The sequence below is a fragment of the Macaca mulatta genome, chromosome 16 (genome assembly GCF_049350105.2).
Source record: "Macaca mulatta isolate MMU2019108-1 chromosome 16, T2T-MMU8v2.0, whole genome shotgun sequence".
Lineage (NCBI taxonomy): Eukaryota > Metazoa > Chordata > Mammalia > Primates > Cercopithecidae > Macaca > Macaca mulatta.
In genome coordinates this window covers 4,843,766-4,860,355 of record NC_133421.1, presented here as the reverse complement: position 1 = coordinate 4,860,355, position 16,590 = coordinate 4,843,766, and the positions used below count along the sequence as shown (strand labels likewise).

Genomic DNA, 16,590 nt, shown 5'->3' with positions numbered 1-16,590 from the left:
GTATGTATACACTGCAGAATGATCAAATCTAGCTAATTAACATATACATTACCTCACATAGTTATCTTTTTTGTGGTGAGAACACTTTACATCTACTCTCTTAGTATTTTTCAAGAATACAATATATTGTTAACTACAGTCACCATGTTGTGATCTTTTAAATTTATTCCTCCTAGATAGGAGGAATACTGTCTGAAATTTTGCACCCTTTGACCAACATCTCACCAACTCCACCCCCGTCAAAATTTTTTCATAGTTTAAAATTTTCACTATTACGTGTGATGTTGACTCTTTATAATTTTTAAATTATATATTTTGGGAAATTCTCAGAAAAATGCCCTTCTTAGGGCCTGAGACATCCAATTTTAGCACTGTGATTTAGTCAGAATTGACCAACTATTGTGCTGAAGCAAGGACACCACTGTCTCTAAACCTCTTCCAAGAAATAGGCTTCATATTTATGAGGTAGAAGACTGTGAAATAATTGCAAATCCCTGTTCAAAGTCTCTTTGGTTTAGAAATAATGCTTGCTTGGCCAGACGCAGTGGCTCACGCCCGTAATCCCAGCACTTTGGGAGGCCGAGGCAGGTGGATCACGAGGTCAAGAGATCGAGACCATCCTGACCAACATAGTGAAACCCCGTCTCTACTAAAAATACAAAAATTAGCTGGGTGTGGTGGCGCATGCCTGTAATCCCAGCTACTCAGCAGGCTGAGGCAGGAGAATCACTTGGATCCGGGAAGCGGAGGTTGCAGTGAGCCGAGATCATGCCACTGTACTCCAGCCTGGGCAACAGAGTGAGACTCCATCTCAAAAAAAAAAAAAAAAAAAAGAAAAGAAAAAGAAAAAAGAATTAATACTTCTTGCTGTTCTTGCTGATTCATCCTATCAGTGTCCTATTCAAGATACAAGGAAAGGCTGTTTAGATGTCCCTATGACCTGTCCTGAGTGAAGCTGTTAAAAATAGAACAGGCCAGGTGTGGTGGCTCATGCCTGTAATTCCAGCAATTTGGGAGGCCAAGGCGGGTGGATCACCTGAGGCCAGGAGTTCGAGACCAGCCTGGCCAATATGGTGAAACCCTGTCTCTACTAAATATATAAAAATTAACCCAATGTGGTGGTACACTCCTGTAATTCCAGCTACTCATGAGGCTGAGACAGAAGAATTGCTCGAAGCTGAGAGGTGGTGGTTGCAGTGAGCTGAGATTGCGTCATTGCACTCCAGCCTGGGCGACAGAACAAGACCCTGTCTCTAAATAATTAAATAAATAAATAAATAAATAGGAGAACAACCTGTTCCATTGTCAGCAGTCATTCAGTGCTGCTAGCAGACAGCGACTTAGATGGTAGGTCCAGGGCAAGCAACCCACTGCTGAGCTCAGAGGCACTGGAGCTGTTTGATGCGTTGAAGAATCCTGGCTGGGAGCAGTGTATATTATACCTGGTATTATAGTTGATAAAGAATAAAGGGAGAGCAAAATCTTTTAATAGGATTGTCTAGGGGTCCTAGAATTTCCATTTTATTGCCATTTAGAGAATTAAAGAATGTTCTCATCCAGAGAGAGGATAAGGTACAGCCTTGGCTGACTCTAACACATTTTGTTAAGGAAGTCGCTTTTTATTTTATTCTGAGCTTTGATCAGGACCTGGTATTGATTTTTTAAGAAGCCTTTTTGCCTCTGATGAGGTAATCCTAAACTTTTAAATTGAACATATTAGCGTGATTTCAAATATGAAAAGATGGGATTATTAGTGTTTCAGACATCATTTTGATATCCATTTTCACAGACAGAACTGGTCTATAATTTTGTTCGTGTCTTGTATTTTTCTTCTTCAGTAAATTAGGTAGCTATTTTAATTTCACTTAATTTTAGGTTCTGGAATGCATCACATAGAGCCTGGGGATTGCTCCTTGAGAGTCTGAAAAGGGGAGTATTTGGTCCTTGAAATTTTGAAAAACCCAGAAAGCCTCTTCGCCCGAGGATTTTTCATTGTAATATAGAGTGCACAAATCTTAAGTGTACAGCCTGCTGAATTTGACACCCGTGTGACCGCTGTACAGATCGATAGGATTTATGTCACTTCAGAAATTTTCCTTGTGCCCCTTCCTTGTCAGTCCCCACCCACATCCAGAGGTAATGACTACTCTGGTTCTACCACCAGAGATGAATTTGCTGGCTCATGAACTTTGAATAGATGGAATCATACAATATATATATTTTTTGGATTCTTTCACTAATCATGTTTTAAAGATGTATCCATGTCGTGTGAATCATCAGAGTTCAATCTTTTTCACTGCTGCATTGTAAACCATTGAAATGATGATGCCGCAGTTGACTTACTCCTTCTGCTGATGAGCATTTGGGTTGTTCAGTTTTAGCTACTATGACTGAAGCCTCTTTGAAAATTCTAATACACATCTTTTGTTGGACATTTGTTTTCACTTATTTTGGGTACTTCAGGAGCAAAATTTCTGTGCTGTAGACTGGGTAAATATTAAAACGTTGGGAACTGCAAACAGTTCGCAAAGCAGTTTTGTTCTTTTACAGTCTTACTAGCAATATATGAGGGTGTTAATTGCTCCACATCCTTGCTAACGTTTGATATTCTCAATCTTCTGTTTCTAACATTTGATATTCTGATGGGTATGTAGTAGTATCTTATTATGATTTTAATTTGCATTTCCCTGAATAATAAGAATGTTGAATATGTTTTCATATGCTTATTGTCGGCCTCAAGACTTTCATTAGAGATTTTTTTTGGTTTATATTGTCTTCATTTTCCCTTCTCAAATATTTATTTTAACGGTCTATTCAGACATTGTATATATAATTGAGCTAGCTTTTGCAGTTTGTCTTTGCTTAGAAAAGTCTTATTCCGAATTTTTAATTTACTTGAGAAGTTCTAGAAAGATTTAAAAAATCTTCCTTTGTGATTACATTCTTTTAAAAAGTGCCTGCCATGTAACAGTTTCTCATTAAATGTTAGCTTTTAAATTTTAAATATTATTTTTTTGAGACAGACTCTCGCTCTGTCGCCCAGGCTGGAGTGCAGTGGTGCAATCTCGGTTCACTGCAAACTCCACCACCTCCCGGGTTGAAGCGATTCTCCTGCCTCAACCTCCCCAGTAGCTGGGATTACAGGCGTCCTTCACCACACTCAGCTAATTTTTGTATTTTTAGTAGAGACAGGGTTTCACCATGTTGGCAAGGCTGCTCTTGAACTTCTGACCTCAGGTGATCCACCTGCCTCAGCCTCCCAAAGTTCTGGGATTACAGGCATGAGCCACCATGCCCGGCCAGCTTTTATTATTTTTATTGCAATAATTTTCATTACAACCTTGCAATAGTGAAAAATTAGAAAAACATAAATATTTATCAATAAGGGACTGATTAAACTGTGGAAGATCCACAGTATAGGAATGTATAGCATGAAGTTAAGAATGAAGGCATTCTATTGGTGGTAATAAGACAAGGTCTTCTAGATGTATTGTTTCATAAAAAAAGGAAACTGCAGAATTATATAAATAGAATGACACTATGTTTCAAAATCAGAATATATATAAATAGAATGACACTGTTTCAAAATCAGAGCGAGAGAGCAACAGTGAAGGCGAGAGCAAGAGATTCAACTGATAATTGGGATGGCAGTGGAGGTTGATTTGGGTGGTAGTCAAAGAGAACTTCATCTTTAACTCTGAATTTTTACAATAAAAATGGTTGACATAGTATCTAGGAAAAGAATTTAAATTTTTAAAAGCCAGTTAAAAAATAACTGGATCTTGAAGTTTCTTCAGGAGTCTGCAGGGGCATCCAACAACAGCTCTTTAAGATCCTCCCTTGGCCTGGGTGCGGAGGCTCACGCCTGTAATCCCAGCACTTTGGAAGGCCCAGGCAGGGGTATGACTTGAGGCCAGGAGTTCGAGACCAGCCTGGTCAACATAGTGAAACCCTGTCTCTAGTAAAGAAAATACAAAAAATTAGCCGGGTGTGGTGGCAGGCGCCTGTAATCCTGGCTATTTGGGAGACTGAGGCGGGAGAATCGCTTGAATCCAGGAGGCGGAGGTCGTAGTGAGCTGAGATCGCGCCACTGCACTCCAGCGTGGGCACCAGAGCCAGACACTATCTCGAAAAATAAAATAAAATAAAATAAGATAAAACAAAATAAAATAAATCATCCATTGTTTCTCAAGCTTCCCGTCCAACCACTGGGTTCCTGCTAGTCACACTCTTCTCCCTCTTCACAAACTATTTCCCTACCTTCATTTGCTGTCTTTTCATTTACCCAAAATTTAAAAGTAGAATCTCACACATTCACACAACACAGAAACGAATTTAACCTACTATGTATCCATCACTACAGTAAACACTTTGTCATATTTACCTCAGGTCTAATTTCTTATTTAACAACAAATAAGACAGAGTACATCGAAATTAATAGTGCTTTGGAAAGCCAAAAAACAAGGTTTTTTTCTGTAACTGTTATTATGAAAATGCCATTGAGCCAGATTTGCCCTCACGCCTCTTGGGGTGCAGCCCTCCATCTGAGCACCCTTTTCAGAGCGCTCTTGACCTCCTTGTTGCGAAGGCTGTAGATGAAAGGGTTCAAGGTCGGCGTGATGACCGCGTAGACTACACCAGCCAGGCGGTCGTAGCGGGCCGAGTAGGCCGACGACGGCCGGAAATACACGGAGAGGACAGAGCCGAAGAAAAGCGCCACCGCCACCAGGTGGGCCCCGCAGGTGGAGAAGACGCGGCGCCGGCCGCCGGCCGAGCGCAAGCGGAGCACCGCGACCAGGATACGCGCGTAGGAGAGGAACACGAGGAGCAGCGGGGCCAACACCACGGCCAGGCCCTCGGAAAAGATGGCGGTCTCCGCGGCGGACGTGTCCGAGGTCGCCACGCTCAGCATTACCGCCATGTCGCAAAAGAAGTGTCGCACGGGGGCGGCGCGCGGGTAGGAAAGTGCGGAGAGGAGCAGCGTGTGCAGCAGCGAGTGCAGGTGCGAGACGGCCCAGGACGCACGCACCAGCGCGGCGCAGCGCCATGGCGTCATCAACGCGCCGTAGCGCAGGGGCCGGCACACCGCCGTCGCGCGGTCGTAGGACATGGCCGCCAGGAGGTAGCTCTCGGTGATTCCCAGAGCCACGAAGAAGTACATCTGGGCGAAGCACGCCTGAAAGGATATGGCCTGGCCCGGGTGAAGCAGGCCGGCCAGCAGCCTGGGGACCGTGACGGTGGTAAAGCAGACGTCCACGAGGCTCAGGTGACCCAAGAAGTAATACATGGGGGAGCGGAGGGCCCCGTCGCACCTCACCAGCACCACCATGCTCAGGTTGCTCAGGGCGTTGAGCAGATAGATGCCAAGGAACAGCAGGAACAGCAGCGGGTGGGCGTCTGTTCCGTCCACCAGGCCGAGGAGGAGGAACACGGGGGCAGATGTGAGGTTGGTCGGAGCCATGGAGAGGACTGACAGATGGGAATGCCGAGGGGAGGGAGGAGGCAGCCGGCCGAAATTCTAGAACTCCGGGTAGACTTCCTGCATGTTGAGGTTCCAGATATACATTTTAATATATATGTTTATAAATATATACATTTCTGCTTGCTAAATGGATTGAAAATCACTTTGATCATCCAATAATCTTAATTTTATGAAGAAACGAAATCTCAAGAGTGTTCTAGCATAGTGGGTAACTCAAACTTTGGTGTAGGTCAGACCTGCTTTGAATCCTGGCCCTACCACAAAGGTGTTGCGACCTCCCTGAGCCTCATTTTCTTCTTCTTTAATGAGAAATACTAGTAGCTATCCATGGAATTGGTTGTTGGATACGATGAATAAGTTTATAATACTTGGCACAGTGCCTGGCATGTAATAAGCACTCAAAACTCCTCTATCATCTATCTATCCAAACTCCTCTATCTATCTATCTATCTATCTAAACTCCTCTATCCATCTATCTCTACTATCTATGTGATCTGTGTATCATCTGTGTAATCTATCTAATATCTCTCTGCTTAATCATCATTATTTGTTTAAACAATTAGGAGCAGAATTCGGACCCAGGCCATTTGAATACCAGTCGAAATTTTTTCATAAAGCACTTTACTACATTCAGCATTCATTTGTTGACTGCACATTGTATGGTTGTTCAGGAATTGACAAGTTTTTTTTTTTTTTTTTTTTTGTAAAGAATCATATAGTTAATATTTTAGGTTTGTGGTCCATACGGTCTTGTTGCAACAACTCAGCTCTGAAGTTGCAGTGCAAAAGCATCCGTCAACAAAAAGTAAATGCATGGCCACAGTACTGTTCCAATAAAACTTTATTAACAAAACAGGTGGTGGTCTGGATTTGGACAATTTGCTGACCCTTGTACTAGATACTGTAGAGAGCAAGAAGATGAATGAGTCTTAGCTTCTGCCCCCGAACAGTTTGACCTGCGGTAGCTTGCAGCATGTTTAATACTTTATTAATTTTATGAACCAAGTGGAAGTAAATTATTCTTCTTAGAGAAATTTGGGAAGAATTCCAAGAATAGGTGAGACTTGAACTGGGTCTTGGAGAATGAATCGGGTCCACCAAACAGACATGATGTTATGTGGGACAGGGAGGGCGTTCCAGACTGAATGAAGAGATTGTGTGGGGTTGTTGGCAGAGGAGGTGTGGAATGAAGAGAGTGAAACATCCACACATGACACTGGGAAAGGCTTGTCCTTGCTCTCCTCAGTGCACAAAATCAGCTGGACAAAACGCTTCTAAATTTCTCAGTTAACCAAGTGACTTCAGTTATCTCAGAAACAATGCACTCATTTTGTCCCCCATTTAATCTCTTCCTTAAAACACCACATTCTTTTCTCCCATTGCTCCAAGGTTTCTAGCAGTGTTCAACCAATCTAGCACACCTACCCTTTGCCAGGAAAGCTCCAGGCTTTGGTGAAATCCTGGAGGATGGACTAAGTCAGGTCTTAGCAGGGAATCTCCTTGCAGGAAGGAGCTGCATCTCGCTGTCTTGTCCAGTGATCTGTATGCAATATTTATTCAATAAATATTTGTTGAGTGAAGCTTTTGGAAGAGCAATGAGTGAAAACAGAGGTGAAGGGAGTGTGAAGGAGAGAGGGTGATAGACAAACTCCAGGGCAAACTCCTGTCAGCTTCCTAGGGTAACCAGATATATAACATTTTTATATTTTGCTTTTTCACTGTCATTGTCACCCAGTCGCTGTCCCGGGGAAATCATCTCCTATGCCCCTTCCAACCCCGCCACTTGCCCCAATATAGAGTAGTAGCATCAGAGAGCCAGGACCTTGGCACCCCTCCGATCCATTCTCTTCAGATACAGGATTCTTCTCAGCTGACTCCTAACCCTCACTCCCCAACTCCTCTTAGGCAGGTCATATGATGCAGTGAAAAGAGCACTAGCTTTAGAGCTACCTGGATTTTCATCCTAATTGGCTGTGGAAACGTGGACCCACTTCATGTCCTCTTCAGTCTCCTCGTCTATAATGGGGATATTGAGTCCTCTCTTACATGGTTGATGTCGAGATTAAAGAGGCAGCACATGTACAGGCACGTAGCAGAGAACAGATGCTAATAGATGTTAGTTCCTTCTTCCTCAGCTTCTAATGGCTTCTCTCTCTTCCATGATGGCTTCTTGAAATAGGCCAGTCCAGCACTGGAGGACTGTAGTTAAATTAAGTCTTTTTCTTAATCTCAACTGAAGTCCACTTTCCTGTAACTTCTACAAATGATTCCAATTTTGGCCTGAGAGCTACACATGTCAAGCCTGCTTCCTCTGTGGCTTTTCACATAGGGGCCAAAGGAATCTATTCTATTGCTCTTTTCTTCAACCCAAACACCCCCGGTACCTTAGATCTTTTCTTATAGAACCATATTTTTAGGTCCTTTTCTATTCTGGTCACTCTCTGCTTTGTCCATGTTAACAGGAGTTGGACACAATGCTGTAGCCATGTGATAGTTCAGCCATACAATTCGTGCCCCTTTATTGAGTGCCTGCTCTGAGTTCGGCATTGTGTTGGGCCCTGGGGCTCTGGAGAAAGGTCAGTCATTGTCCTTGACCTTCATCTAGGCACAATGTAAAAAGCACTACACTAACTGCATGAACAAAGTGGGAGTGGTTTCCTCTGCTAGACGATTTGGGGAAGATTCCAAAGAATAAGTGGAATTCGAGCTGGGTTTGGGAGAATGAGTAGGAGATCACCAGTTATACAGATGCTTGGAAGTGGAAAGGGCATTTCAGGCAGGGGAAAGAGAATGTGAAGGTATAGGAAGATGTTTTGTGGGTTGGTTAGAGCTAAAATGTGGCCTCTTCTTCCTTAGTGCTGTAACGCAGAGTAGATGGACGTGGGGTCAGGGAGGAAAATAGGACATGAGGAAAAGAAGATAGCAGAGAAATGTTGGGTTCTCTCACCTGAAGGGCAGCATGCCAGAACTCAGTACTGTCTGCAGAAATCGTTGACTGGTCTCCCTCCCAGCCAGAGGTACCCAGTCTTGAAGGCAAATGCATTGTCATCCATCTCAGCCCAGAGACTTCATTGGGTTTCCTGTGGGCTGAGACAGAAGCCGTATATGGAGAGAACGCCACAGCTATAAGGTTTCTGGGAGTTCCTGAGCCATGCTTTTCCCACTCAACTTTACTTTCCTGCCAGTTTCCCTCTTGCCTACTGGATGCAGGGCTGAGCTGTTTCCACTCATACGAATATCCCATTGCCTGTTAGATGGAGTGCTGGTGGCTCAGCCATGCATCCGAAGCTTTCCAGCATGGCCCCCACCTTCCCACATGCCTTCCCTGTATGCTCCTCCCTACCTGAAGTGCTCTTGGTACCCTATCCCAGTACCCAGCCCAGCTCCACTTCCTCCAAGAAACCCCACCTCCTTTCTTGACTCCCCAGCCCACACGAACACTTCACTCCTGTTTCTTGTACCTCTCATTGGGAACTTGGCTCTTATTTGCTGGGCTAAAGTGAAGATTTCTTCTTTTGTTTTCTTGTTTTTGTTTTTTCTGTAATGCTTATCTTCCCTGCCACATGATAAGCCTTCTGAAGACAAATGTTTGTTTTTCTTTCCTCATCTGACCTCAGGCTCTGCACAGGGTTTTGTCCTCACTTTCCTGGAAAAGTCAGGGAAGGCTCCACAGAAGAGGTGGCATTTGAGCAGGGCGAGCTTGAAGGACAAGGCATTCAGTGGGCAGGTAGGAGTGGGGGGGCTTTCTAGAAAGAATTCTATTCCACGTGCAAAGGAAACATAAGAGAAACTTCAGGAGGCTTCTTAACCTCTTTGAGCTTCATTTTTTTTTTTTTCCTCCAAAAGTAGGATAAAAATATCATCCTCACAGTTTGCTTATAAACACTTTGCAAATAGTAGGTGCTTCATAAATGTCAGTTTCCTTCTCCATCTCCTGATGACTTCAGGCGATAGGGAGATATGTTGACTGAGTTTGTGTCAGCTCCTGTTGAAACACGTGGCACAGGGCTGGGCTCCCTGGATGCTGAGCTGCTGTTGTGGACACATAGCCCTTTCCTGAGGCCCAGGTAAGGCAGGTGTCTGCTTTGAATTGAGCAGGAAGGATTGATTATTTAAGATCACAAAATGAGGCAGGGATGCTTAGGATCGAGAGTTAAAAAAAAAAAAAAAACCCTATGTTTGAGGCAGCTCACTGCCTTCAACTCCATGCTGAAATGGTCACTTTTGGAGCACACAGTTGGATACCCCAAGACACGGGATACATGCTTGCACATAGACATGCAGGGATATATCCCGATATGTCCAGACACACAGACGTGCCAGAGACACACGCACACCCACTGGGACAGGAATATATGAACGTGGGCACACACAGGCACTCAGTCCCTTACAGACATAGACACCTACACAGATCCATGCGCTAGAGAAAAACACGAGTCATGTATGCCACATACACACGCAGCACCCAGCGAAGATGCCCTGCCCCCAAACAAATGCCAGAGACATAGAAACCTCAACAGATACCCCCAGACACACTGAGGCACACACGTGAGTCTACATGCAAACATCCACATACTGGTTCCCTCCTTCCTCTTGCTCTCTTGCCTCAAGTCTGCCTGCCTCAACAGAGTGGAGAGTGGACAGTGGTAAACAGGGAAACCGTCACTGGCCCCCACGCTCTCAGGCCTGGGGGTTTCTATCCAATTCCTTAAATCCAGTCTCTTCTTGGCCAGCCCAGATTCTTCTCTTGATGGTGTGCCCGGTAACTTTCTCTTCAACCACAGTCAGTCCTGGACGAGCCCTTTCTATTCCAAGGACTTCTTCTCCTCCTCTACTTCCCTCTGCCAACTTCTTACTCATTTGTCTTCAATAATGTATTCAAAAATCTTAACTGTTGTATCTACTCCGTGCCAGGCAGGTACTTGAGCACTGGTGGGGGAGGCACTCAAAGATGAGTAAGACAAAGTCAAAGAGCTCACCATTCTATCTTGGTATCAGGCAGCTGGCAATGATTCCTAGATATCATTCCCCCCAACACCCATGTCATAGACAGGAAAAGCAGCACCCGGAGAACGGTGTCTGCAGTCGCTCAGTGATCGGGGATGAGCCAGAGTCCAGATCCTGTGCTCCGAACCCACCTATTGTTTATCTATTTCCCGGTGCTGCCTGCCACGTGTTGGAAGGTCATTCTCGTGTACTGCTGTCCCTCAGACACTTGATTTACTCCCCTTCCCTTTCTGCCAGGATTCTTCTGCTTCCTCTCAGCAAGTCTGCGAGCATGAACGAGCTCTGCCTCCACAGCTCACCCACAGAGGCTGATCTGCTTCAGGCAGAGGGGGAGTTACAGCAGGTGCGCCCTGGAGAGGGAGATTGGCCTCAGCAGCCAAAGGCAGGAGGAGTGGCCTGTAGTCTGGGAGGAGAGGGGCCACCCACTAATTGATTAGCTTGAAAATTCCATGGAGAGTTATGGTGGCCTCTGAAACCGCTGGCCCCTTGAGGACTCCTCAGTCCTCAGCCAGCGCAGCCTCCCCTGCCCTCTTGTGCTAGAAAACTGAGTAGGAGAGGGGGCATCGAGGTGTGTGGGAACCCAGAACTGAGGTAGATGCCTCTCAGTGTGGTGACTGGCCGTGCTGGTCTACTGTGCTCAGAGGACGATGCCATCACTCCCCTGCCTCTTTCTAAGCAGGATGGCACGTGAGGGATGGGGTGTGTTAGTGACCCTGGCCTCTTCTCCCTGGTTTTTCCCACCCTGAGCTACAACAGTCACACCTGCAGCTGCGACCTCACCATGTGATTCCTCTGCTCAGGGAAGAGCTCTTCCTCCTAGTTCCACTGTGTGCAGTGAAGTGGAGCTGGGGGTGCCCTTCCCTGAGCTCCCAGCCTGCCTCAGCCCTGAGGTCCCACCTCACCCAGAAGCTGGGGGAGGAGAGGGCTGGAATTGCCAGCAGATTTGTTCCAGGGCAGTAGGTTCAGGGATCATGGCAGCTGAGCCTCATATCCCATGTGGAGCTGCTCTTGGTGGACTTCAGGGTTGGTCCTCTCTGTTACTCCATTGCTCAGGTTGGTGTTGCTGGGATCTCAGCCTTGTCCAGCTGATGCCAGAGCAAAATGACTTCTGTTCCTTGTTCTGAAGCCTTTTGACTGTCCTGTCCTTTTTGGCCTCAGCAAAGCAGCCCTCCTGGATCTGGAGGGGCCGACCTAACTTCCCAGGCTGGACCAATTTCTTCTGAGGACAGTCGCGTTCTCTCATCTTTCCTTTCTCCATGTGGGCATGCCTTTTCGTTCTTGTGGAACTGATAGTCGCTTCCCATGGAATGAGCTTCTCCAGCTTGACTGTTCATTCACTTGAAAACATTTACTCAGAATATGGGGTCCCAGCCTTCTTGATCTCCAGGGGGTGTCAGAGAAGTCATGGGATGAGTGAGATATTCAAGTCCCCACTGGCTTTTGACCCTAGGTGAGGCATTTCTCCCCTGTGAGTCTCAGCTTTCTCCCTGGTAAATTGAGAGGAGTAAACTGATGACCCGTTCATGTTTGAGGGTATAAAGTTTTGAGGATGGACATTTCATAGTTAACAGACTGGGGAGAGAAGACACAGTGAGTTACAGTGCTTGCGGTAAGTGCCCTAGGAGTTGAAACAAAACTGCACCTGTGGCTTGAGTGTTCAGGGAGAACTTCCGGGGAGAAGTGATATTTAAACCAAGAAGAAAAGTGGGAGGGTTTGGGCGTGTGGGAAGCACGTGGGAACCACAGTTTATGCAGAAGTGATAGTGGTGGCCCGTCTGGAGCAGCCGCTGCGGGAATGCCAGCTGCAGCAGGGGAGGCGCGGCCAGGGCTGCGTGCTCTGTGGAGCTGGTGGGGGGCTGGGAGGCCAACCCAGAGAAAGGCAGTTGTAAGAGATGGAGCAAAAGTGAGTCCTAGAGACTTTGTTTGATCCTCCAAACCTCATAGGCAAGGTGGCTGCTACTGCTCTTCCCATCATAGCCTCTTGGGAAACAGGGAACATTCCCTCCAGATGGCTCAGCATGAGGTCTAGGATTCACTCTGGTTGGGTCAACTTGGGTCAGATACCCTTCCCTAAAGCTATAACTGGAGGATTTGGTATACTGCTGAGCCAGATCTGGTGTGCAGCCCCACCCAAACCTCATAAACTGAAGGAGGATTGAAGACATAGTTCCTCAAAGTGATATCGGAGTGTGGTTATGGAGGGGGTTTGAGGGATTTGGGGAATGGTCAAGGAAAAGGATATGACTATAAGTGGCAGTAGTGCATACAAACTTTATTAAGGGAAGTGGTCAGGCAAAGAAATCCTTTTCCTGGAGGAGGGCAAGAGAACTCCCAGAAGAGAAGGGAATTAGAGAGGGACTTTTGTGTCTAGATGATATTGTCTAGCTGTATGGTGGGGAATCTCCGGGTCAGAGGCTCCAAGGGACAGTAGTGGCCTGGAGTCTTACAACCACAAGGCTGTCTTATCTGTGGTTGGCAGATGCTGAGTGAGTTTTTACAGGACACGCAAAGCAGGAAGGCTCTAAATTGCTGAAAATCTTCTGCAGGGTAGTTTTATTTAAAAATAATTAGATGAGTAAAAATTTGAATTTGGGGCCCACAGGCTTTTCAGCTCACAAGTCTCAGCCTGCAGTGAAGAAATAGGCCACTTAGGGGTCAATACACAGACATCATCTTTGGCTCATTTATATAACACGCTGCATAAAGGAGGGCAGTGCCATGCAGCCAAATATCCCGCTGCGTATGCGCTGATGTGGCAACACGGTACTCCTGTATATCACTGAGTGGAAAAATAGAAACAAGGCGAATGACACTAAGATGTATTGCAAGTCATAGATTAAAATGAGAAAAAATTCCTAGACAAAGTCAAATCACAAACCCCTCCTTCTGCTTCTTTGATGACATAGGTTGCCCATGGTGATGGGACAGCGTTTCAAGTGTTGGATGGCTTGAGTCTAGGTTACTTGAACAAATAATGAGGCAAAGGGGCTGGGGGAGATGGAGTTACCTTCTGCCAAAGCATGTGGGCTACGTCAGGGAGGGGTGGAGACTTGATGAAAACTAGACTACTGTTAAAAATGGGAATAGCTTTCATCTAATGAACACTCCTGTCCAATACAGTGCTGATAACTCCTGGGTGTACTCCCTCCAAACTTGTTCTTTTCCCCACTTCCCACCCAGAACATGAATTATTCAATTTGTGGCTTAGTTTTCTTCATGAAATGCTGTTGAAAGTTGGAAAGAAGTCATGGTTTCTAGGTTTTTTCTGTTTCCCAAAATGGATGCATGACAGTAAGTGAAAGCAAGACGCAGCACATTAAAACCTCAGCATTCTCCAAAATGAGTTATTGGATGGGGCATACTGAGTTTATGTTGGCCAATGAGTCAATTTCTTATTGTGTTTGCATTAGAATTTCATATAAGTAGGTCTGTTCGAAGATGGCCAAATAGGAACAGCTCCGGTCTGCAGCTTCCAGCACGATCGACGCAGAAGAAGGGTGATTTCTGCATTTCCAACTGAGGTACCTGGTTCATCTCACTGGAACTGGTCGGACAGTGGGTGCAGCCCACGGAGGATGAGCCAAAGCAGGGCGGGGCATCGCCTCACCCAGGAGTACAAGGGGTCAGGGGATTTCCCTTTCCTAACCAAAGGAAGCCATGACAGACTGTACTGGGAAAATCAGAACACTGCCACCTAAATACTGCACTTTTTCAATGGTCTTAGCAAACGGCACACCAGGAGATTATATCCTGTGCATGGCTTAGTGAGCCCCATGCCCACGCCACTTGCTCATTGCTGGTGCAGCAATCTGAGATCGAACTGCAAGGTGGCAAACCTGGCTGGGGGAGGGGCGTCCACCATTGCTGAGGCTAGAGTAAGTAAACAAAGCAGCCTGGAAGCTCTAACTGGGTGGAACCCACCACAGCTTAGTGAGGCCCACCTGCCTCTGTAGACTCCACCTCTTGGGGCAGAGCATAGCTGAACAAAAGGCAGCAGAAACTTTTGCAGATTTAAACGTCCCTGTCTGACAGCTCTGAAGAGAGCAGTGGTTCTCCCAGCATGGTGTTTGAGCTCTGAGAACAGACAGACTGCCTTCTCAAGTGGGTCCCTGACCCCCATGTAGCCTAACTTGGAGACACCTCCCAGTAGGGACCGACTAACACCTCATACAGCCAGGTGCCCCCCCTGAGATGAAGCTTCCAGAGGAAGGATCAGGCAGCAATATTTGCTGTTCTGCAATATTTGCTGTTCTGCTGCCTCCATTGGTGATACCCAGGCAAGCAGGGTCTAGAGTGGACCTCCAGCAAACTCCTGCAGCCGAGGGACCTGACTTTTAAAAGGAAAACTAACAAACAGAAAGGAATAACATCAACATCAACAAAAATGACATCCACACCAAAAACCCATCTGTAGGTCACCATCGTCAAAGACCAGAGGTAAGTAAAACCACAAAGATGGGAGAAATCAGAGCACAAAAGCTGAAAATTCTAAAAACCAGAGTGCCCCTTCTTTTCCAAAGGATCGCAGCTCGTCACCAGCAACAGAACATAGCTGGATGGAGAATGACTTTGACGAGTTGACAGAAGTAGGCTTCAGAAAGTTGGTAATAACAAACTTCTCGGAGTTAAACGAGGGTGTTTGAACCCATTGCAGGGAAGCTAAAAACCTTGAAAAAAGATCAGACAAATGGTTAACTAGAATAAACAGTGTAGAGAAGACCTTAAATGACCTGATGGAGCTGAAAACCATGACACGAGAACTACGTGATGCATGCACAAGTCTCAGTAGATGATTTGATCAAGTGGAAGAAAGGGTATCAGTGACTAAAGATCAAATGAATGAAATGAAGTGAGAAGAGAAGTTTAGAGAAAAAAGAGTAAAAAGAAATGAACAAAGCCTCCAAGAAATATGGGACTATGTGAAAAGACCAAATCTACATTTGATTGGTGTACCTGAAGGTGACGGGGAGAATGGAATCAAGCTGGAAAACACTCTTCAGGGTAGTATCCAGGAGAACTTCCCCAACCTAGCAAGGCAGGCCACATTCAAATTCAGGAAATACAGAGAATGCCACAAAGATACTCCTCGAGAAGAGCAACCCTAAGACATAAGTGTCAGATTCACCAAAGTTGAAATGAAGGAAAAAATGTTAAGGGCAGCCAGAGAGAAAGGTTGTGTTATCCACAAAGGGAAGCCCATCAGACTAACAGCGGATCTCTTGGCAGAAACTCTACAAGCCAGAAGAGAGTGGGGGCTGATATTCAACATTTTTTTTTTTTTTTTTTGAGATCGAGTCTCGCTCTGCCGCCCAGGCTGGAGGTGCAGTGGTGTGATCTTGGCTCACTGCAACCTCCGCCTCCTGGGTTTCTGCCATTCTCCTGCATCAGCCTCCCGAGTAGCTGGGACTGCAGGCGCTCGCCACCACACTTGGCTAATTTTTTTTTTGTATTTTTAGTAGAGACAGGGTTTCACCGTGTTAGCCAGGATGGTCTCAATCTCCTGACCTCTTGATTTGCCCGCCTTTCCTCCCAAAGTGCTGGGATTACAGGCATGAGCCACCATGCGTGGCCTCAACATTCTTAAAAGAACTTTTAACTCAGAATTTCATATCTAGCCAAACTAAGCTTCATAAATGAAGAAGAAATAAAATCCTTTACAGACAAGCAAATGCTGAGAGATTTTATCACCACCAGGTCTACCCTACAAGAGCTCCTGAAGGAAGCACTAAACATGGAAAGGAACAACCGGTACCAGCCACTGCAAAAACATGCCAAATTGTAAAGACCACTGATGCTAGGAGGAAACTGCATCAACTAATGGGCAAAATAACCAGCTAACATCATAATGACAGGTTAAAATTCACACATAACATTATTAACCTTAAATGTAAATGGGCTAAATACCTCAATTAAAAGCCATAGACTGGCAAATTGGATAAAGAGTTAAGACCCATCAGTGTGCTGTATTCAGGAGACCCATCTCACTTGCAGAGACATACACAGGTTCAAAATAAAGGGATGGAAGAAGATCTACCAAGCAAATGGAAAGAAAAAAACAAAAAAGCAGGGGTTGCAATCCTAGTCTCTGATAAAACAGACTT

General features: G+C 45.6%; 2 protein-coding genes across 3 annotated transcripts in view; one reads left to right on the top strand and one right to left on the bottom strand.

Moving 5' to 3' along the window:
• Positions 1–4,509: 4,509 nt before the first annotated feature.
• Positions 4,510–5,461, bottom strand: OR1R1 (olfactory receptor family 1 subfamily R member 1). Its single transcript, XM_015118238.3, has one exon. The coding sequence runs from the start codon at positions 5,459–5,461 to the stop codon at positions 4,517–4,519; it is 945 nt and encodes a 314-aa protein (XP_014973724.2). The 3' UTR covers positions 4,510–4,516.
• The window catches only part of LOC721435 (olfactory receptor 3A1), a 60,407-nt gene continuing 48,758 nt past the window's right edge, over positions 4,942–16,590 (top strand). For both annotated transcript variants that reach the window (XM_077970081.1, XM_077970080.1), the window contains exon 1: positions 4,942–5,266. The gene's annotated coding sequence lies outside the window, so the exon portion shown is untranslated. The remainder of the gene's footprint in view (positions 5,267–16,590) is intronic.

Excerpts from the sequence above, each read along its gene's own strand:
- OR1R1 (XM_015118238.3), bottom strand. The coding sequence starts at position 5,461 with ATGGCTCCGACCAACCTCACATCTGCCCCCGTGTTCCTCCTCCTCGGC.